General features: G+C 42.8%; 1 protein-coding gene across 5 annotated transcripts in view; it reads left to right on the forward strand.

Annotated features, from left to right (window-relative positions):
• Nucleotides 1-14,888, forward strand: part of KIF23 (kinesin family member 23) — a 34,550-nt gene extending 19,662 nt beyond the window's left edge. For 2 of the 5 annotated variants that reach the window (XM_073568969.1, XM_073568968.1), the window contains 15 exons: nt 370-482; nt 563-684; nt 3,116-3,218; nt 3,660-3,739; nt 4,295-4,414; nt 4,497-4,656; nt 4,731-4,898; nt 4,982-5,139; nt 5,241-5,414; nt 5,711-5,893; nt 9,899-10,132; nt 10,376-10,461; nt 10,591-10,672; nt 10,791-10,861; nt 12,535-14,888. In XM_073568969.1, coding sequence (XP_073425070.1) covers nt 370-482; nt 563-684; nt 3,116-3,218; nt 3,660-3,739; nt 4,295-4,414; nt 4,497-4,656; nt 4,731-4,898; nt 4,982-5,139; nt 5,241-5,414; nt 5,711-5,893; nt 9,899-10,132; nt 10,376-10,461; nt 10,591-10,672; nt 10,791-10,861; nt 12,535-12,550 — 1,870 coding nt within the window. In that variant the 3' untranslated portion in view covers nt 12,551-14,888. Of the gene's footprint in view, nt 1-128; nt 162-369; nt 483-562; nt 685-3,115; nt 3,219-3,659; nt 3,740-4,294; nt 4,415-4,496; nt 4,657-4,730; nt 4,899-4,981; nt 5,140-5,240; nt 5,415-5,710; nt 5,894-6,338; nt 6,618-9,898; nt 10,133-10,375; nt 10,462-10,590; nt 10,673-10,790; nt 10,862-12,534 lie in introns of all 5 variants that reach the window. The other 3 variants (XM_073568971.1, XM_073568967.1, XM_073568970.1) reach the window with 3 other exon arrangements.
• Nucleotides 14,889-15,892: the final 1,004 nt, after the last annotated feature.

Genomic DNA, 15,892 nt, shown 5'->3' on the forward strand with positions numbered 1-15,892 from the left:
TTTTTTTTTCTCTCATCAGTCAGCTTTTGCAAAAGGCAACATGTAATAATAATAATCTTTATTTATAAAGATGTTGTACTTAAGCAATGAATCATAAAGATGGTAACTTGTTGCTATTCCTTCATTAGGTGGAACACGCCGGGAAAGAATGCAGAGTTTATGTATGTTTGCATTACATAGCTTTTGCCTTGTTACCCAGCTCTGCTCGATTCCCTAGTTTCGTAGACCCCTGCTAGAAATTTCCTAATAAGTCTTGTATGTACGATTTTGCATAATCCTGCATGTGGCATCCTTAGCTCGTCACGCTTCAGTAGCAGTTTTTCCCCCATCTGCTGCTCGCTCATGCTGACTGTTTCCTTTCATTTTTAGACCACCGCAGTCTAAGATTTTGCGTGAAGACCAGAACCACAATATGTATGTTGCAGGGTGCACTGAAGTTGAAGTAAAAACAACCGAAGAGGCCTTTGATGTCTTTTGGAGAGGTGGGCACTTTACTCTGCTGTACAAATATATTTTCAGATGTGGAGAAATGTGAAATATATATCTAAATCTGCTTCTCCAGGTCAGAAGAGAAGAAGAATTGCAAACACACAGCTAAACCGTGAGTCCAGCCGATCCCACAGTGTATTCATGATAAAGTTGGCACAAGCGCCACTTGATGCTGATGGTGATAATGTTTTGCAGGTAATTTTAGTAAATACATTTGAACGTTTATAGAACTTTTCCTTTTATTACAAGAATTGTCCCTATGGTGGTTCAACTGATTTTTAGACTAATTGGTTCCCACTCTTGTCTTTGTGCCATTGTATTTTAATTTTTTTTTCTTGTTTAGATGCTGTATAATACATTCCCTTCAATGCGTAATAATGTTATCCAGTTAGAATCACCATTGATAAAGTGTTAAATTCTTTAAAAGGCAATCTCTCAGCACAAAATGACCGTGCAAACCAAGCACTCAATGCTTCCCTGGCGTAGACAAACACTTTAGTGCACCTTTCCTCTTGTTTTCTATCTGTCTCCACCTTCCTTTCTTTCCATTAACCGTTGTGGATATAGCGAATCCAGAGAAAAATGGAGATTGATGGAAAACAAACTGAGAAGTTGGACTCAACGGTTTGGCCACGCCAAGGCAGTAGCGAGCTCCTGTGGTTATTAAACAGTCATTTGCTGCTGACGCTCATATGTACGAGTAAGGCCGGGATCACACATGCGAGAAACTCTGACGAGTCTCGCATCTTAAAGGATTCTCTCACCCCTTTTTTGAGAGATCATATAATGATATCATTCAATAGTGTGTTACATAAGGATTCATAGAATCGTAGAGTTGGAAGGGACCTCCTGGGCCATCTGGTCCAACCCCCTGCTCAAAGCAGGATTCGCTAAATCATCCCAGTCAGATGTCTGTCCAGCCTCTGTTTTGAAGACTTCCATTGAAGGAGAACTCACCACTTCTCGTGGCAGCTTGTTCCACTCATTGATCACTCTGTCAAAAAGTTTTTTCTAATATCAAATCTGTGTCTCCTCCCATTCAGTTTCATCCCATTGCTTCTAGTCTTTCCTTGTGCAAATGAGAATAAAGTTGATCCTTCTACAATGTGACAGCCCTTTACATATTTGTAGACAGCTATTAAGTCTCCTCTCAGTCTTCTCTTTTGCAATCTAAACAATCCCAAATCCTGCAACCTTTCCTCATAAGACAGGGTTTGCAGACCGGTCACCATTCTGGTTGCTCTTTTCTGAACTTGCTCCAGTTTGTTGATGTCTTTTTTTTAAAATGTGGTGCCCAAAACTGGACACACTATTCCAGATGAGGTCTGACCAAAGAGGAGTAGAGGGAAATAATGACTTCACGTGATCTAGACCAGGGTTTCCCAACTCCAGTCCTCAAGGCACACCAACAGATCAAGTTTTCAGGATTTCCTTAGTATTGCTCAGGTGATAATTGCTTCACCTGTGCAATACAAAGGAAATCCTGAAAACATGATCTGTTGGTGTGCCTTGAGGACTGGAGTTGGGGAAACCCTGATCTAGACTGTATGCTTCTGTTAATACATTCTAGAATTGCATTTGCCTTTTTTGCTGCTGCTTCACACTGTTGACTCATATTCAGTCTGTGATCTATTAGTATACCCAAGTCTTTTTCACATGTGCTGTTGCTTAGGCCTATTCCTCCCATTCTGTATATGCTTTTTTCATTTTTATTGCCCAGATGTAGTACTTTTCATTTTTCCCTGTTAAAAACCATTCTGTTAGTTGCTGCCCACTTCTCCAGTTTATTTATATCTTTTTGAATCCTCTCTCTCTCTTCACTAGTATTAGCTATCCCTCCTAGCTTAGTACTCTTAGCACTTTTGCTTCCCCCTGACCCCGCACCTTTCATGCATAAATACCTTGTTTATATCGGTTCAGATGTATGTAAGCAGCCACTCTCCGGTCCGCTGGGCGGGGCTTAATCACCTTCTCCCCCCTCCCTGTCTTGCTCTACGCATTTCTTCTTGTGTAGAGCAAGACAGGGAGGGGGAGCAGGTGAATAAGCCCCGCCCAGTGGACCGGTCCGTGGCAGTTTACATAGATCTGAACCGATATAAAAAAAGGTATTTATGCATGAAAGGTGCGGGGTCAGGGGGAAGCAAAAGTACTAAGAGAATCCTTATGTGACACACAATTGAATGATATCATTATATGATATCTCAAAAAAGGGGTGACAGATTCCCTTTAATACCCAGCACTGCCGCCGGCACTCAGAGCAGAGCGTGCGGCTTCATGTATTTCTGTGCAGCCGCACGCTCTGCTCCGAGTGCCGGCAGCAGTGCTGGGTATTAAGATGCAAGTCTCGTCCGAGTTTCTCACATGTGTGATCCCGGCCTAAGGTAAAGAATCACGTATCTGCTACACTTCATTGTGGTGTCAATACAATAGTATAAAGTCAAGATCTATAACTGGCTGAACTGTATTCGCCATTGTGCAAATTGCCTTGTAAGTGTAGATTCAATTATCGTACAATTGCTTTTCATTTCTGGTTAAAATAAGTGTATCATTCTTTGTTAATATAAGTAGCAAGTAACAGTTTGTCTCCCAATGTTTCTTTTTTTTTCCCCCCTGTTCGACCCTCCAGGAAAAGGAACAGGTATCACTCAGTCAACTCTCACTTGTTGATCTAGCTGGAAGTGAGAGAACAAACCGCACAAAGGCTGAAGGTAGCAGGCTACGTGAAGCAGGTACAATTAAGACTTTTTGTATGCCAGTTGAGAACAGTTTGGAGGATTAATATTCGTCAAATTCATCAAGATGCACGTGCCGCTTACTACGTTTGTTGCGTTTCTCAGCGACAGTGTCACCACAAGAAGTGTATTGTAGTCAAAGACTGGCGTAAAGCTGAGTGAATGTAACTTCCGTGGCGTAAATTATGATGAATTTGCAGTCTATGCTCAGCCATGTCCCGTGAGTCTCCCAGGACTAATATAAATCCACCAAAAGTAGCAACATTTTTGCTGGACTAAAAGTTGTTCAAAAATTTTGCAACAATTTTACTCCAGAATCCTGGCAACTCCTGGATGAATCGGGGCCTTTTTTTTTTTTTTTTTTTCTCACAAAAAAAGCAAATTAAAGGAAGACTCCTATTTACAAGCGTAACCTGTTGTCTTTACATTTACCCCTAGGGAATATAAACCAATCCCTTATGAGTTTAAGAACTTGTATTGAGGCTCTACGAGAGAACCAGTTGTGTGGAACCAATAAGGTGATTGACTATTCTTCATGAAATCTGACAATTTTATCATCACTATCTCCTCGTGTTTTGTTAACTCTTAATGTTAAAGGGCTTATGCAGGCTTGGGATGAAAGTCTGAAGGCAACCTGTATGAATTAACACAGCAAAAAGGCAGCAGTATTTACCTGCCAAAGTCATTAAAGCACCATCAGGGTGCAACAAACCCGCTTACTAAAGATGGAGGCAGCACAGGTGCAAAATACTGATGAGACAACCACTCACAACCTGCCAATTCATTTGGGGGGTCGATTGCTTTGTATTAAAATTGCACACAAAAAGGTTTGTATAGGGCGCTGGTCACATGCGTCTGCTTTGTTAATTCTTGAGGGAATTTTCATTCCTTCTGTGGCTTTGCTCTTAATTTCAGTCTATGGATGTAGTGCTCACAATGACAGTATTCTCTGGTATTTCCGGTAAAAGCGGGCTGTCACGTGACCTTAAGTAAGCGGCCATGAAGAAATAAAAATTCATGCTTTCCTCAGTTCCTTCCATTCTGTTTCATTTTTATTCCTCTTTTATTTCCAGATGGTCCCTTATCGAGACTCTAAGTTAACTCACCTCTTCAAGAATTATTTTGATGGAGAAGGGAAGGTTCGAATGATAGTTTGTGTTAATCCCAAAGCTGATGACCACGAAGAGAGCTTAGTACGTCTTGGAGAGTGGGCTATCTTATTTGGAAGACTTTACTTGTTGTAGTCTCTCATGATGTTTCTTATGTATTTAACAGCAAGTTATGCGATTTGCTGAGATGACTCAGGAAGTTGAAGTTGCGCGACCTGTAGACAAACCAATCTGTGGCCTCACTCCTGGACGACGTTACAGGAACCAAGCATTTAAAGAAGAACTTACTCGTAGGCTGGAGGACCGTGGAGGTCCTGTTAATGGAGGCAAGTTCAGTCTCCTTGGGTCCTATAGTTGGTCTGCTGTGCTTTTTCTAAAGTATTTCCCTTTGTTTCCATAGATCCTGATGAGCAGGCAGTAATAGAGGTGCTTATTCAAAGCTTCCCTCCTATTCCATCCTGCGAGCTTCTCGATGCCAATGATGATCACACGCTTCCCCGGCTTATTGAGGCCCTTGAGAAACGACGCCGTGTTCGCCAAATGATTGCTGAAGAATTCAACAAGAATGGTGAGATACATCTCTGTATTGCGACCATCTATTTGCACATTTTCCTGTATATATGCAAATCTCTTATACATGGTTGCCTTCAGTTATCTCCTTCAGAGCCATGCTTCAAGACCTTAATGGTGTAGTGGCCGCAAAGGAGAATATAGCCCAAGGCAGAATGACAGAAAAGGAGAGGGCTATAGTGTCTCAAAAAGCCGAAATAGAGCGACTAGAGAAGAAAGTAAAAACTCTGGAGTACAAAGTGAGTGTGCTGACCTCAAATTCCATTTTAAACACTTCCTTTCATTAACATTTGCTTTTTTGGGATTTACTTCCCCTATAATTTTCTATATGCATTTACAGATTGATGTTCTGGAGAAAACAACCACCATCTATGAAGATGAAAAGCGCACTTTACAGCACGATCTTGAGTCACACCAACAGAAACTGCAGCGTCAGCTGTCTGACAAGAGGCGGCTAGAAGCCCGGCTACAAGGCATGGAAACACAGAATGCTATGAAATGGGAGAAGGAATGTGTGAGTACCTTTTTACCTAGACTGTAATGTCCACAGACCATTGCATTGCAGATTTAGATGCTGTGCACCTATAGATGCACATCTACTGATGCTTACAAGACTTTGTGGCAGGGCCATATGAAGTGACTTGAAATTATCCACAATTTTCATGTGTCTTAAGAGTTCTTGCAAAACTCCTGTCCACATGTTGTGGAAGGAGCTGCCATCCAGAGACAGCCCGTGTACTGGTGTGGTGTAGTCATAGTTTTACAATTCGACAGCTCATTATAATTTGTTTATTCCTTTTTTATATGCAGGAGCGCCGTGTGGCTGCCAAACAGCTGGAAATGCAGAATAAACTGTGGGTGAAAGACGAAAAGTTAAAACAGCTCAAAGCAATTGTAACAGAAACCAAAGGCGACAGACCAGAGAGGCCGTCTCGAGAGAGGGACAGAGAGCCGAAGACTCCTCTCAGATCCATCTCTCCCTCTCCTGTACCTGTATGTGTCATATGGAGTTGATATGGTGATGGATTTATAGGCACATGTCTGATCTGGGAATTGATTGCATGTAGGGGTTGTCACTGTCTGTCTGCATTTTGCTCACTGCTGGGTATATAGAACTATCGTATTCATTTCTTGGGGTTTTGTTTCCCCATTTGTCTACAATAACATTTCAACATGCACTTGTTTTGTACAGAGTTTATTCAGGATTTCTCATGTTCGCTTGGTCAGTTTCCTTCAGAAAGGAGAAGGATGCCCATACTCTGCATACAAACAGGGATCAGAGTCACTCAGATTGTTCCAAAACAGAATTCCCCATTATTACTTCTTCTCTGAATTCTGTTTCTACGTTGCTAGGGGTACTGTTTATTGGCATAACTATATTGGCATAACTATATTTCTCATGTCTAATATTAATCTAATCTGTCTCTGGTTTCTTTAGTTCCCTGGTAACCCTGTTTCTCAGCCTCCCCACAACAATGCTACCCCTTCTCAATTAAAGCTGCGCAGGCGTTCAGACTCTTGCAGCAGCATATCCGTGGCCTCCTGTGTGTCACAGTGGGAGCAGAAAACTCCACAGCACAAACCAGAAAGCAAGAGGCGCCCTGACCGCAGGCAGTGGGAGCCAGAGCCAGCTAGGAAGTATAATGCAGCAGAGGACAGGCCAGGTTATCAGGCATCCATGGCGCAGGCAGAGCTAGAAGAAGATCAGTGTCTCAGGGTTAGTGAGGTTTCCTGTATTGAAAATGGCCGCCGTCAAGGCTTATGCAGGAATGCTCCATGTTAAAACTTGCATTACATGGAGTATTTACCTCTCAGGCCTATTTTGCTGATGAGGAAACCTTTTAATGTCTGCCATGCCGCTTTCAGTGCTTGTACATGACTTGCTGCGGTACTAAACCTGAGAGAAGTGACCTGCTGAAGTCACGGTGGCAGCTCGCAGTTCTGCCTCGCTGCTTGTAAAGAAATGGATTTCTGAAACTAGTCTGTGCACAGGAGACTGCAGATGTAGCCTACCGTTGGGTAGACCAATTCATTCACTATATGTCCATCAGTTTGTAATATTTCTTCTTGTTTGAGCATCCATGATGCTGCAAAAGCTCCACCCTGGGGGGCAATATCTACTGAAATGCCACTCGCCATTCACAAATCCATTTCCTATAGTATTGTTATAGTTTTATAGTTTGCACATAACCAGACAACACAACTTAAGAGCTTGTCCAGGTCTTTTTTTCTTTTTTTTTTTTTTTTTTTCTTCCCACTATGGGCCTTAAAAGTAACAAACAGGCAGTTGCTAACTTGTCTGCCTGTTCTTCAGTGCCAGCTCAAAATCATCACCGAGAGGCGATTTGACTGCTCCAGGTAAAGCGAGCAGCTCTTTGGGCTGCTGTGGACAGGTGTGACTTCTGACATCATGCTAAATGACAGATGGTTTCAATCAGTATGATGTTGGCAATCACACCCCATCAACAGAAGAGAAGCCTGTGACCCCTCTGCCAGCAGAGATCGGTGCTGGGCACAGCAGGCAGGTTAGTACCTAGCATCTCCCGGCACATTGTACAAATAAGAAATAATCCTGGACATTCCCTTTAAGAATAAATGCTATCAATATGGTGCAACATGGATATCCTTGATGGTTTATAACATTTTTAGATCACACTATTTATGAAAATGCATGCTATAGGATGAAGTCTGACAGCTAACAGCATCGCAGTTAAAGGTCTGCGGCTGCTGCTGATGGACCCCCAGCAAGACAGCATACCTATAATGAATGGAGTAATGGCTATGCATGCGCCATTCATTATATACTGGATGGCAGAATATAGCTAAGGCCTCTTTCACACATAATTTTCTTGCCATCAGTCGCAATCCAGCCGTTTTGGAAAAAAAACGGATCCGTCGCAGATTGTGAAAAACTGATGTGACGGATCTGTTTTTTCGCTGGATCCGACTGCCCTACCTGGTAATAATAATTGGAGCGTGCTCCGTTTTAAAAAAGCGGAATCCGTCGCTGGATTCCATCATTTGACGGACAGTGATGGATCCTGCGTCCATTCTAGCGAACGACGGACGGCGCTGAATCCAGCGCTGTCCGGCTTTTCGATGGAGACAAAAAACCGTTACTTTGTCCGTCGTCTCCGCCTGATGGACACAAAATTTCCGACGGATCCAGTGAACAACAGACGAAACGTGAGGCCATCCGTTGCTAATACAAGTCTATGAGAAAAGAAACAGTTCCAGCGTCATCAGTCGCCGGATCCGTTTTTTTCTAAAAACAGCGGATTGTGACTGATGGCAAAAACTGATGTGTGAACGGGGCCTTAGCCAATATAAATGTGATGTGCCTCTGAGGCTGCTTTATTTAACCAGTGCACTTCAGACACCCTTCCTTTTAATGAATTGGGTTTCTCTGCGGTGGGACTACAAGCAATTAGCAAGTTGTCACCTATCCAAATTTCTTAAGGGCATAGTGTAAGGCTGTGTGCACACAGCGTTTTTTTAGCGGATTTGCCAATCCGCCATAAAAACGCTAAAAATAAGCTTCCCATTCATTTCTATGCATTTTGCAATTTTTGTGCATATTGATGCGTTTTTTTACCGTGAAAAAAACGCTTTGCGGTAAACGCAGCATGCTCATTAATTTTGCTGATTTTTTCCGCATTTCTGGCTATTTCTATGAGTCTGGAACCGCGCGGAAAAAACGCATAAAAAATGCGCTGAAAACTCGCAGAGAAAAACGCGCGGTTTCTGGGAAGGGAGTCCGGTTTTTAAGCAGAAATTTTCTGCTACATATGCACATAGCCTTAGGGGCGGACGTACAACGGCATTTCCTGACCAGCGTTGGCTTCTTTGGGTTGAGTGACATAACATAAGAGTATTTATTCCAAAAGGTGCTTTTGCATCATGAGCTGCCATGATTGCTGTGGTTTCATGGATCAGCCTCGGCTATGTGCTATTGGTAGGAAAGGTAATTTACATTTTTCAGTGCCAAAATGAATTCCATACTAATAGATCTCTCCCGTGACCATTTTTTATTTCGCCATTCATTGCTTGTGAAACCTCCAATGGGTTTATAGCCTTGACTATTGCAAACTACTATGCAGCCAAAATAACTGGATTTTGGAGGATCTTTACCCCGCACCCCACAAGCGCTGTATAATTGTCTTGTTTGCATGTGAGGTACAATTATAGCTGCCATAACCTGCGTCACTGCTTTGCTTTTATCCTAACCAATCTCAATGGTGCATGCTAAATTGTGACGTTATTGTAACCAATGATTTAAAGATGGACAAAGCAGTCCAACAGGCCTGATCAATGAGGACAAACCACAAATGGCTTTCACAGAAGGCAAATTATATGATCTTTACAGCCATAAGCATCCCTGTTAAGGAGCGACCCCGCTCAGGCATTTCCTGACCAGCGATCATGATAATCCACAGTGGCTGTATGCATTGGATCAGCCAAATCACAGGAATGGCATATCTAATGTCTACCACGGCCTGCAAAATAGTTAACTTTACCAACCTTCTGCTGTGCCGGAGATGTCTGTCCGGGTGTTCCTATATCACCATGAAAGCTCAGCTTACCTCTCCATAGAGGAGTTGGACAGCTTATAGTAAGTCTCTCCTTTTTTTTTTTTTTTTTTTTTTTTTTTTTTTTTTTTTTTTTTCTTCTTTATTATGGTCCCAAAATCTTCTGTGGTTTTGAAGTATGTGTTTGTATTTGTTTTTTTTGTTTTTTTTTTGTTTTTTTTAAATAGCAACCTCCCAGATGGTGGGCACAAAAACAGGTTTACAAGATGGCATAGCAGTTTCCTGCCACTAGAGGGAGCTTTACAGTGTTTGTAGAGTCTGAGCGCATTATTTCAGCATGCAGTTAGCTTAGGCTCCCTCTAGTGGTAGCTGCGAGTATCTGCATCAGGCCTGTTGACTGCTTTTTGTCTTTTCACTCTCAATTTGGTCACTGATTCTATGTCTTGATCTGGTTTTTAATCTTGCTTAGAACGTTCCCCCAGTGCACTCCAGACAGCGTCGCTCTCGCTCGGCGGGGGCAGAGAGATGGGTAGACCATAAGCCGTCCGGTAGTGTGGAGACGGAGACGGTCATGCAGCCTCATGTCCCCAACGCCATCAAAGTATCTGTTGCCAGCGAAAAGGCGCTGGCAAAGTGTGATAAGTACATGCTTACACACCAGCAGCTGGCCTCGGATGGGGAGTTGGAAACTAAACTGATTAAGGTAACCATCTGATTATGAGGGGTCAAAATGGGGGGTCAGCGGGTATTTATATGTCATTGTCAGGCTGTACTGAAAGGTGCCCATAGCTACCAGGGCTGGGCGTGCCAACATCTCCTCCGCTCAGCTGGCACCGTATGTGTGCGGAGTGTCACTTCTCCCTTCTGTGTCACAGTGAGGTGTGCACACAATGGTGATTGTCAGCTACTAACTGGGCTTATGGCTGGTCATTCCTCCATCTTTCAGGGTGACGTTTTCCGGACGCGAGGGGGCGGTCAGTCCGTGCAATTTACAGATATGGAGACCCTCCGGCAAGAATCCCCTCCTGGCAGGTGAGTTTCTCCACTTTGACATCCTGCAGGTATAAACATTAATGGCTCTGGATGTGGATGCCACAAACCTAACCTCACGGTGTGGAAATGACTGATCTTTTTACTAACATGATATTTACTATCTCTTAGCCGCAAACGCAGATCTTCTGGCTCCAACCAGCCCCCACAGGTGGAGAACACGGATTCTGAGTGGACAGATGTGGAAACCAGAGTATGTGTGACTATAGCTTGCAATATTGTGTATCTGCACGTGTACATGCCTCACGTGATCGCGGCTTTTACTCTAGTCATATGTGTAATGTCAGTAACCGCTTCCTCTGGTTTTGCAGTGTTCTCTTGCCATGGAAATGAGGGCTGGATCCAACCTGGGACCTGGCTACCAACATCACGCTATTCCCAAGTAAGTTGCTGTTTTATTGTCCACGTCCTAAGCACTGACTGTTACCAAACCCAGTATGATGTATAAATGCTAGTTATTGTCCAGCAATGCCCAGTCAGGACCAGCATTCTGATAGGCCAGGTCTACGCTGTGCTATAAGCTGCTGTCATTTGTCATCTGTATTTGCTCTGTCTGGTCAGAACACGTGGAAACCAAGCTGCAGTAAGCAGCAAACTGATAGCTGCAAATAGCAGGTTTATTTTTTTTCTCTTGCTGCTGCCAATTTAGAGCTTCATCCTATGAGCGAATAATTCTCCTTCTAAGCTTATGTAGAAACAGGAGGTCTCTCTTTCTTCCCTGCATGAGTAGTCATTAGAACTACAATCCCACATCATTGCACAGTGCCGGGCAGGAGGGAGAAGCTGGTCAGGAGTTGAAGAGGTAGCTGTGCAGCCAGGGATGTAATTATTGTAGTTCTGATGACTCATGCAGGGAAACTAGACTTCCTGTTTCTACATAAAACTTTGAAAGAAACAGCTAGTCAGTTTTTATTCACATGGTATCATAAACCTAATGAAAAAGGGAAGAATTACCTGGATAGAAAGGCAAAATGAACAATTGTAAGTACACAGTGCAACATAATGATTCCAGTATATATTAAGAGGGTAGACACTTTGATAGGAGAAATGCTTCTTCAATTTTAGTTTTCAAATAAAAAATATTGTATTTGAATCCTGATTTTGTTCTTTCTTTTAACTAAACTTAGTTCAGATATTTTTAAAGTAAAACTCTATCGTCCGCTTCCTCCACACTTCTGTGATGACGCTTCTGGACGGTCTCTATCTCTGTCTTCAGCAATGACTTGTGGTCACCACGATGCCATCACCAAAAATCAGAATCTTAGTGTGAAAATGGCAGATTAATTGCCTGCCCTGCTAGGAGCACTTGCGCCATACACAGGCTGTTACTGTAGCGTGCAGGAGTCATTAGGAGCCGCTTCTCTGCCCCACATGGTGATCAGCGGCTGCTGCGTGTCCACCTGTGTATTCAGTGGCAGCGCAGTCGTCATCAATACACCAGATTATGACTGTCTACTCTCATCGCTCTTCTCCACGAAGCACGATCTTTGTTTTGGCTAATAGGGGTGCAGGCCTGTAGCTGTGATCTGCTGCAGGCACATTGGGCAGTATTGTATGCTGGCAGGTCTGGTTTTAAAGATGTACAGGATTTATAAAACATGGCTGCTTTCCTTTTTCATAATCTGCACCACACCGGTCCACAGCTTGTCTGGTATTAAGACTCTGCCACATTCTCTTCAATAGAGCTTAGGTGCTATATCAAAATGCAAATTATCAGTGCACTGATGGTTATATGGGAAAGTGGCCATGTTTTCTAATTCTGATCAACCCCTTTAATATCAGACCTTGACCATTTATCCTGCGCTTGGTGATGAACAAGACAGTTTGTCGCTGTCCAAGAGTCCCTTCAATTACCAGTGAATGTTGTAATTGGAACAACTGGATCCAGCGTCCTTGAACAGCGGACCCATCTGTTACAGATGAGGCACATGATGCTGATGCGTTTCCGGCCCCGTGTCCCTTATAGCATGGGGGTCCTTTCCCAACAAATCACACTTCTGACAATACCTGGTGTGCAGTTAGACCTGTAATTAATATTCCCTCTTTATTTCTTAGGCGCAGAAAACCTTGAAAGCCGATAAAGGTTCACGATGGACCGTGTTCAGCTCCAAGACACCAGGGCGGTCAGGCTTCTGGATGTACATAGAAGAAACCAGAAAAAAATTTTTTAGCAAGCTCATACATGAAGCTGTTACTCTGCCTGCCCACCCTGAGTTTACTACCTGGCAGACTGTATATGTTTTCTTTTTTATACCATTTTGCTGCGTGTATTTTATGCTACCTTTCATGAGCTCCAGTCCTTTATCCCGGCATATACAGCTTTGACCCAGACTGTAGACTCATTTCTAAACTTGGTCATGAAAGGGGTTTTATTTTTTTTTTTGACTTGCTGCTGTTAAGTAGCAAAATGCACTTTACCAAAACTGTTCACCTAAAAACACTGTGTATTTAATATATTCCAAGTATTGTACAGGATTCCCAACGTCGGTGGGAGCTGGGAGCCAGTTTGCTGACGGCATGCCGGCTGGTAGTGAGGATTTAATAAACTTTCAGTGGCTTCTATGAAAACATTTTGGGCTTTGTGGATTTTCCTGATGTACTCAAAGCAGCTGAAGAGATGACACTGGACAATATTCTGTAAGCTTCCAGGCCTAGATTGGTAAAACCAGGCAATGTCCTGTGCGTGGGTTATGTGATTAGCGACACCAGATCATCTGCCAATGGTTACACTACAGCAATGGGCAGGAAATCTGCACTGAATCGTATGTAATGGCATCATACCACCTGTAGAGGGGGATATTGCTGCGTGCTTTACATTGGGTTTTTTTTTTTCTTCTAGAATTCTTTCAATACTTTTAACTAATGACTTCAGGTTTGTTTTTTGTTTTTTTAATAAGGGCCTTTCGTCATCACTTTTTACATGCACTTGGACAGAACTATTTCTCAAGATTTAATGTTTTAGTTTTGTATTTTTTTTTTCATTGTGTTTACGCAGTGGGGAACATTGTGCTAACCTGAGCTATTATGCATGTGCTCGGACTAAAAGGGAGGATTATTATTGGGGCTGGATATACAGATAATGGCTCTTTTTAAGGCTCCATTTACACAAACTGACTGGTGGCACGAAACAACCATTTATTGATTGGCGGTCTTTCAATAGCCTGTTTACACAGGCAGACGATGGTAGATTATGTGCACAGGACAACTTCTGAAAGATCAGTCAATGCGCACCCACTGCTAAGGTTCTCAGCAGTGCAAGTCCTGTTTACACAGGCCTGTGCATTGCCGAGACCTGCAATCCTCTGCTACACAAATCAAATTGTTTTTCTGGTTCATTGGGTGATCGGCAGCTTCTTTACACTGAAAGATTATAGTGAAGCATACATTTCACGATACTCTCAGTGTAAATGCAGCATAAGGCTGGCTTAAGATTGAGGACACTTGGTATGCATTGTCCTTAAGGAGAGAAATATAACTTTGTACCACCATTATTTCCACCAACAAACTCCATAATGTGATTTTATGGCCATATCTTTTTGTTGTACCACCACGCAGTGTGTGTTCTCAGGTATACTGCATTCATGTGCTTGATGGCTGCACCACAACCTCAATGCTTTCTAGTGTCACCTGCCTGCTCTCCATTACGATTTACCACTCTTTGTTGATGACCTTGTGGAAAACTGAATAAATGCGAAAGTGTATTAAGTTAAAAAAAAAAAAAATTCCTTTTAAAAGTAATGTCACTAGATTCTTGATATGTAATCTGAGAACAGATTTTAAGTGCAGAGACCCTGATTCCTGCAATATGTCACTTACTGGGTTGCTGGCTGTCACGTTGATAAAATCACTGTTTACTACAGGTCTCCAGTTCTCTGAATGCTGAGCTCTGTGTAATCCCGTCTCCACCACTGATTGGCATGTTTCTGCCTATGCACAGTGTACACAGCTCCCTGTGATGGGGTTACACAGCTGGATGACTAGCACTAGAACATTGTCTTGTGCCATGTAATCTACTAATAAAGCAAGTGATTTTTACTGACACTACAACAAGAAGCCCAGTAAGTGACACTGGATTCAGGATCTCTGTATTCTGCTGCTCTGAAATTAGGTAGAAAAATCCTGGTGAAAGATTCTTGGAGATCAGAGCTTTAATAGCCGCACAGATGTACATTGGCATCAGCCGTACGTGAATATTGTGCTGCACAAGAGGAACAAATGGTATACTGAGATTTTTGAGAAATGAGAATATATAACAACGGCTTAATAGTAACCTGTCAAATGTGCTCCTCTTTATCTGATGTTGGTCCATCTTTTTTGTGTGTAAATTATGAAATTGCTGTGCACAATTGTCAATCATGGTAGCCTAGTCTTCTATTCTACAACTGTAATAAAGCCTCTTCTGTAAGATACCTGCCTGAGACATTTTTCACATCAGCGGTGATCTTCTCTGGTAGCAGTGCCTCCACCTTCTACAGCCTCAGTGATGATTGTCCGTCTTCTGGTAGATTCGGTATAAAAGAGAAGGTATAGGTGCCGTCCGGCATACACAGGCAGCTGGGCCCTTGGCTTCATATACTCTGCCTGTACGATGTCTATCACAAGCCCCCTCCTCCAGGCCATGCATGGAGCACAGAGGTGTTCTGGCCTCACCATTCCTTGTGTGACAAATATTGCTTAGATTGAGGCTTGTAATGATGCAACATTGACAATCTGGGGAGCAGATTAACATTTCATCCCTGTGAATTTTTACTGTACCTTCAATGATGAGATCAGTTATTCTCCATTGTGCTGGATCTGCCATGGGGGGTGGAAGTGTGGGATAACCGAAAGGCGTAAGGAAATGGTGTAAGTGCAGAATTATTACAGGAGATTATACTAAAGAAAAGCACACCTTCACTAATGGTCTGTACCCCCTTTGGATCTGTTTTTGTAGTGTGTCCTATTCCCTCCGTACAGCCTGTATGTGGTTGCGGCTGCTGCATGCAGTTGAAGCATGTCCTTGAGTTGCCACAAAACCTGTGTTGATTCAGCCTCTTGAATATCTTTTACCCACAGTGCAATATATCCATGTCTTCAGATGAGTGCATTATTTAATGAATGGGGTAGCTGTGTGGATGCAATATGATGTGGAGGTGAGCTTTGCTGGACCACCTCTTAAATCTGAGTTGGTGCCAGCGGGGGAGAATGAGCAGGAGCTTATTAGGTCTCCATGTGCGAACCATATACTGCTGTGTTCTGGGACATAAAACCTCTGATCTCAGGGTTATAGCTATTGCATTTTGTATTTATGAACTCATGCTGTGCAATTAAACACTGCAGAACTTTCTATAACTGGAAACTAGTCCTGTTCTTCTGAGTAGGGTTGTTTGGTGGTAAAACTTCAATGTCAAGCTTTTTTCTGCAACTCTCACTA

The sequence above is a fragment of the Dendrobates tinctorius genome, unplaced genomic scaffold, assembly GCF_039654945.1.
Source record: "Dendrobates tinctorius isolate UK_male_01 unplaced genomic scaffold, ASM3965494v1 ptg000022l, whole genome shotgun sequence".
Classification (NCBI taxonomy): Eukaryota; Metazoa; Chordata; class Amphibia; order Anura; family Dendrobatidae; genus Dendrobates; species Dendrobates tinctorius.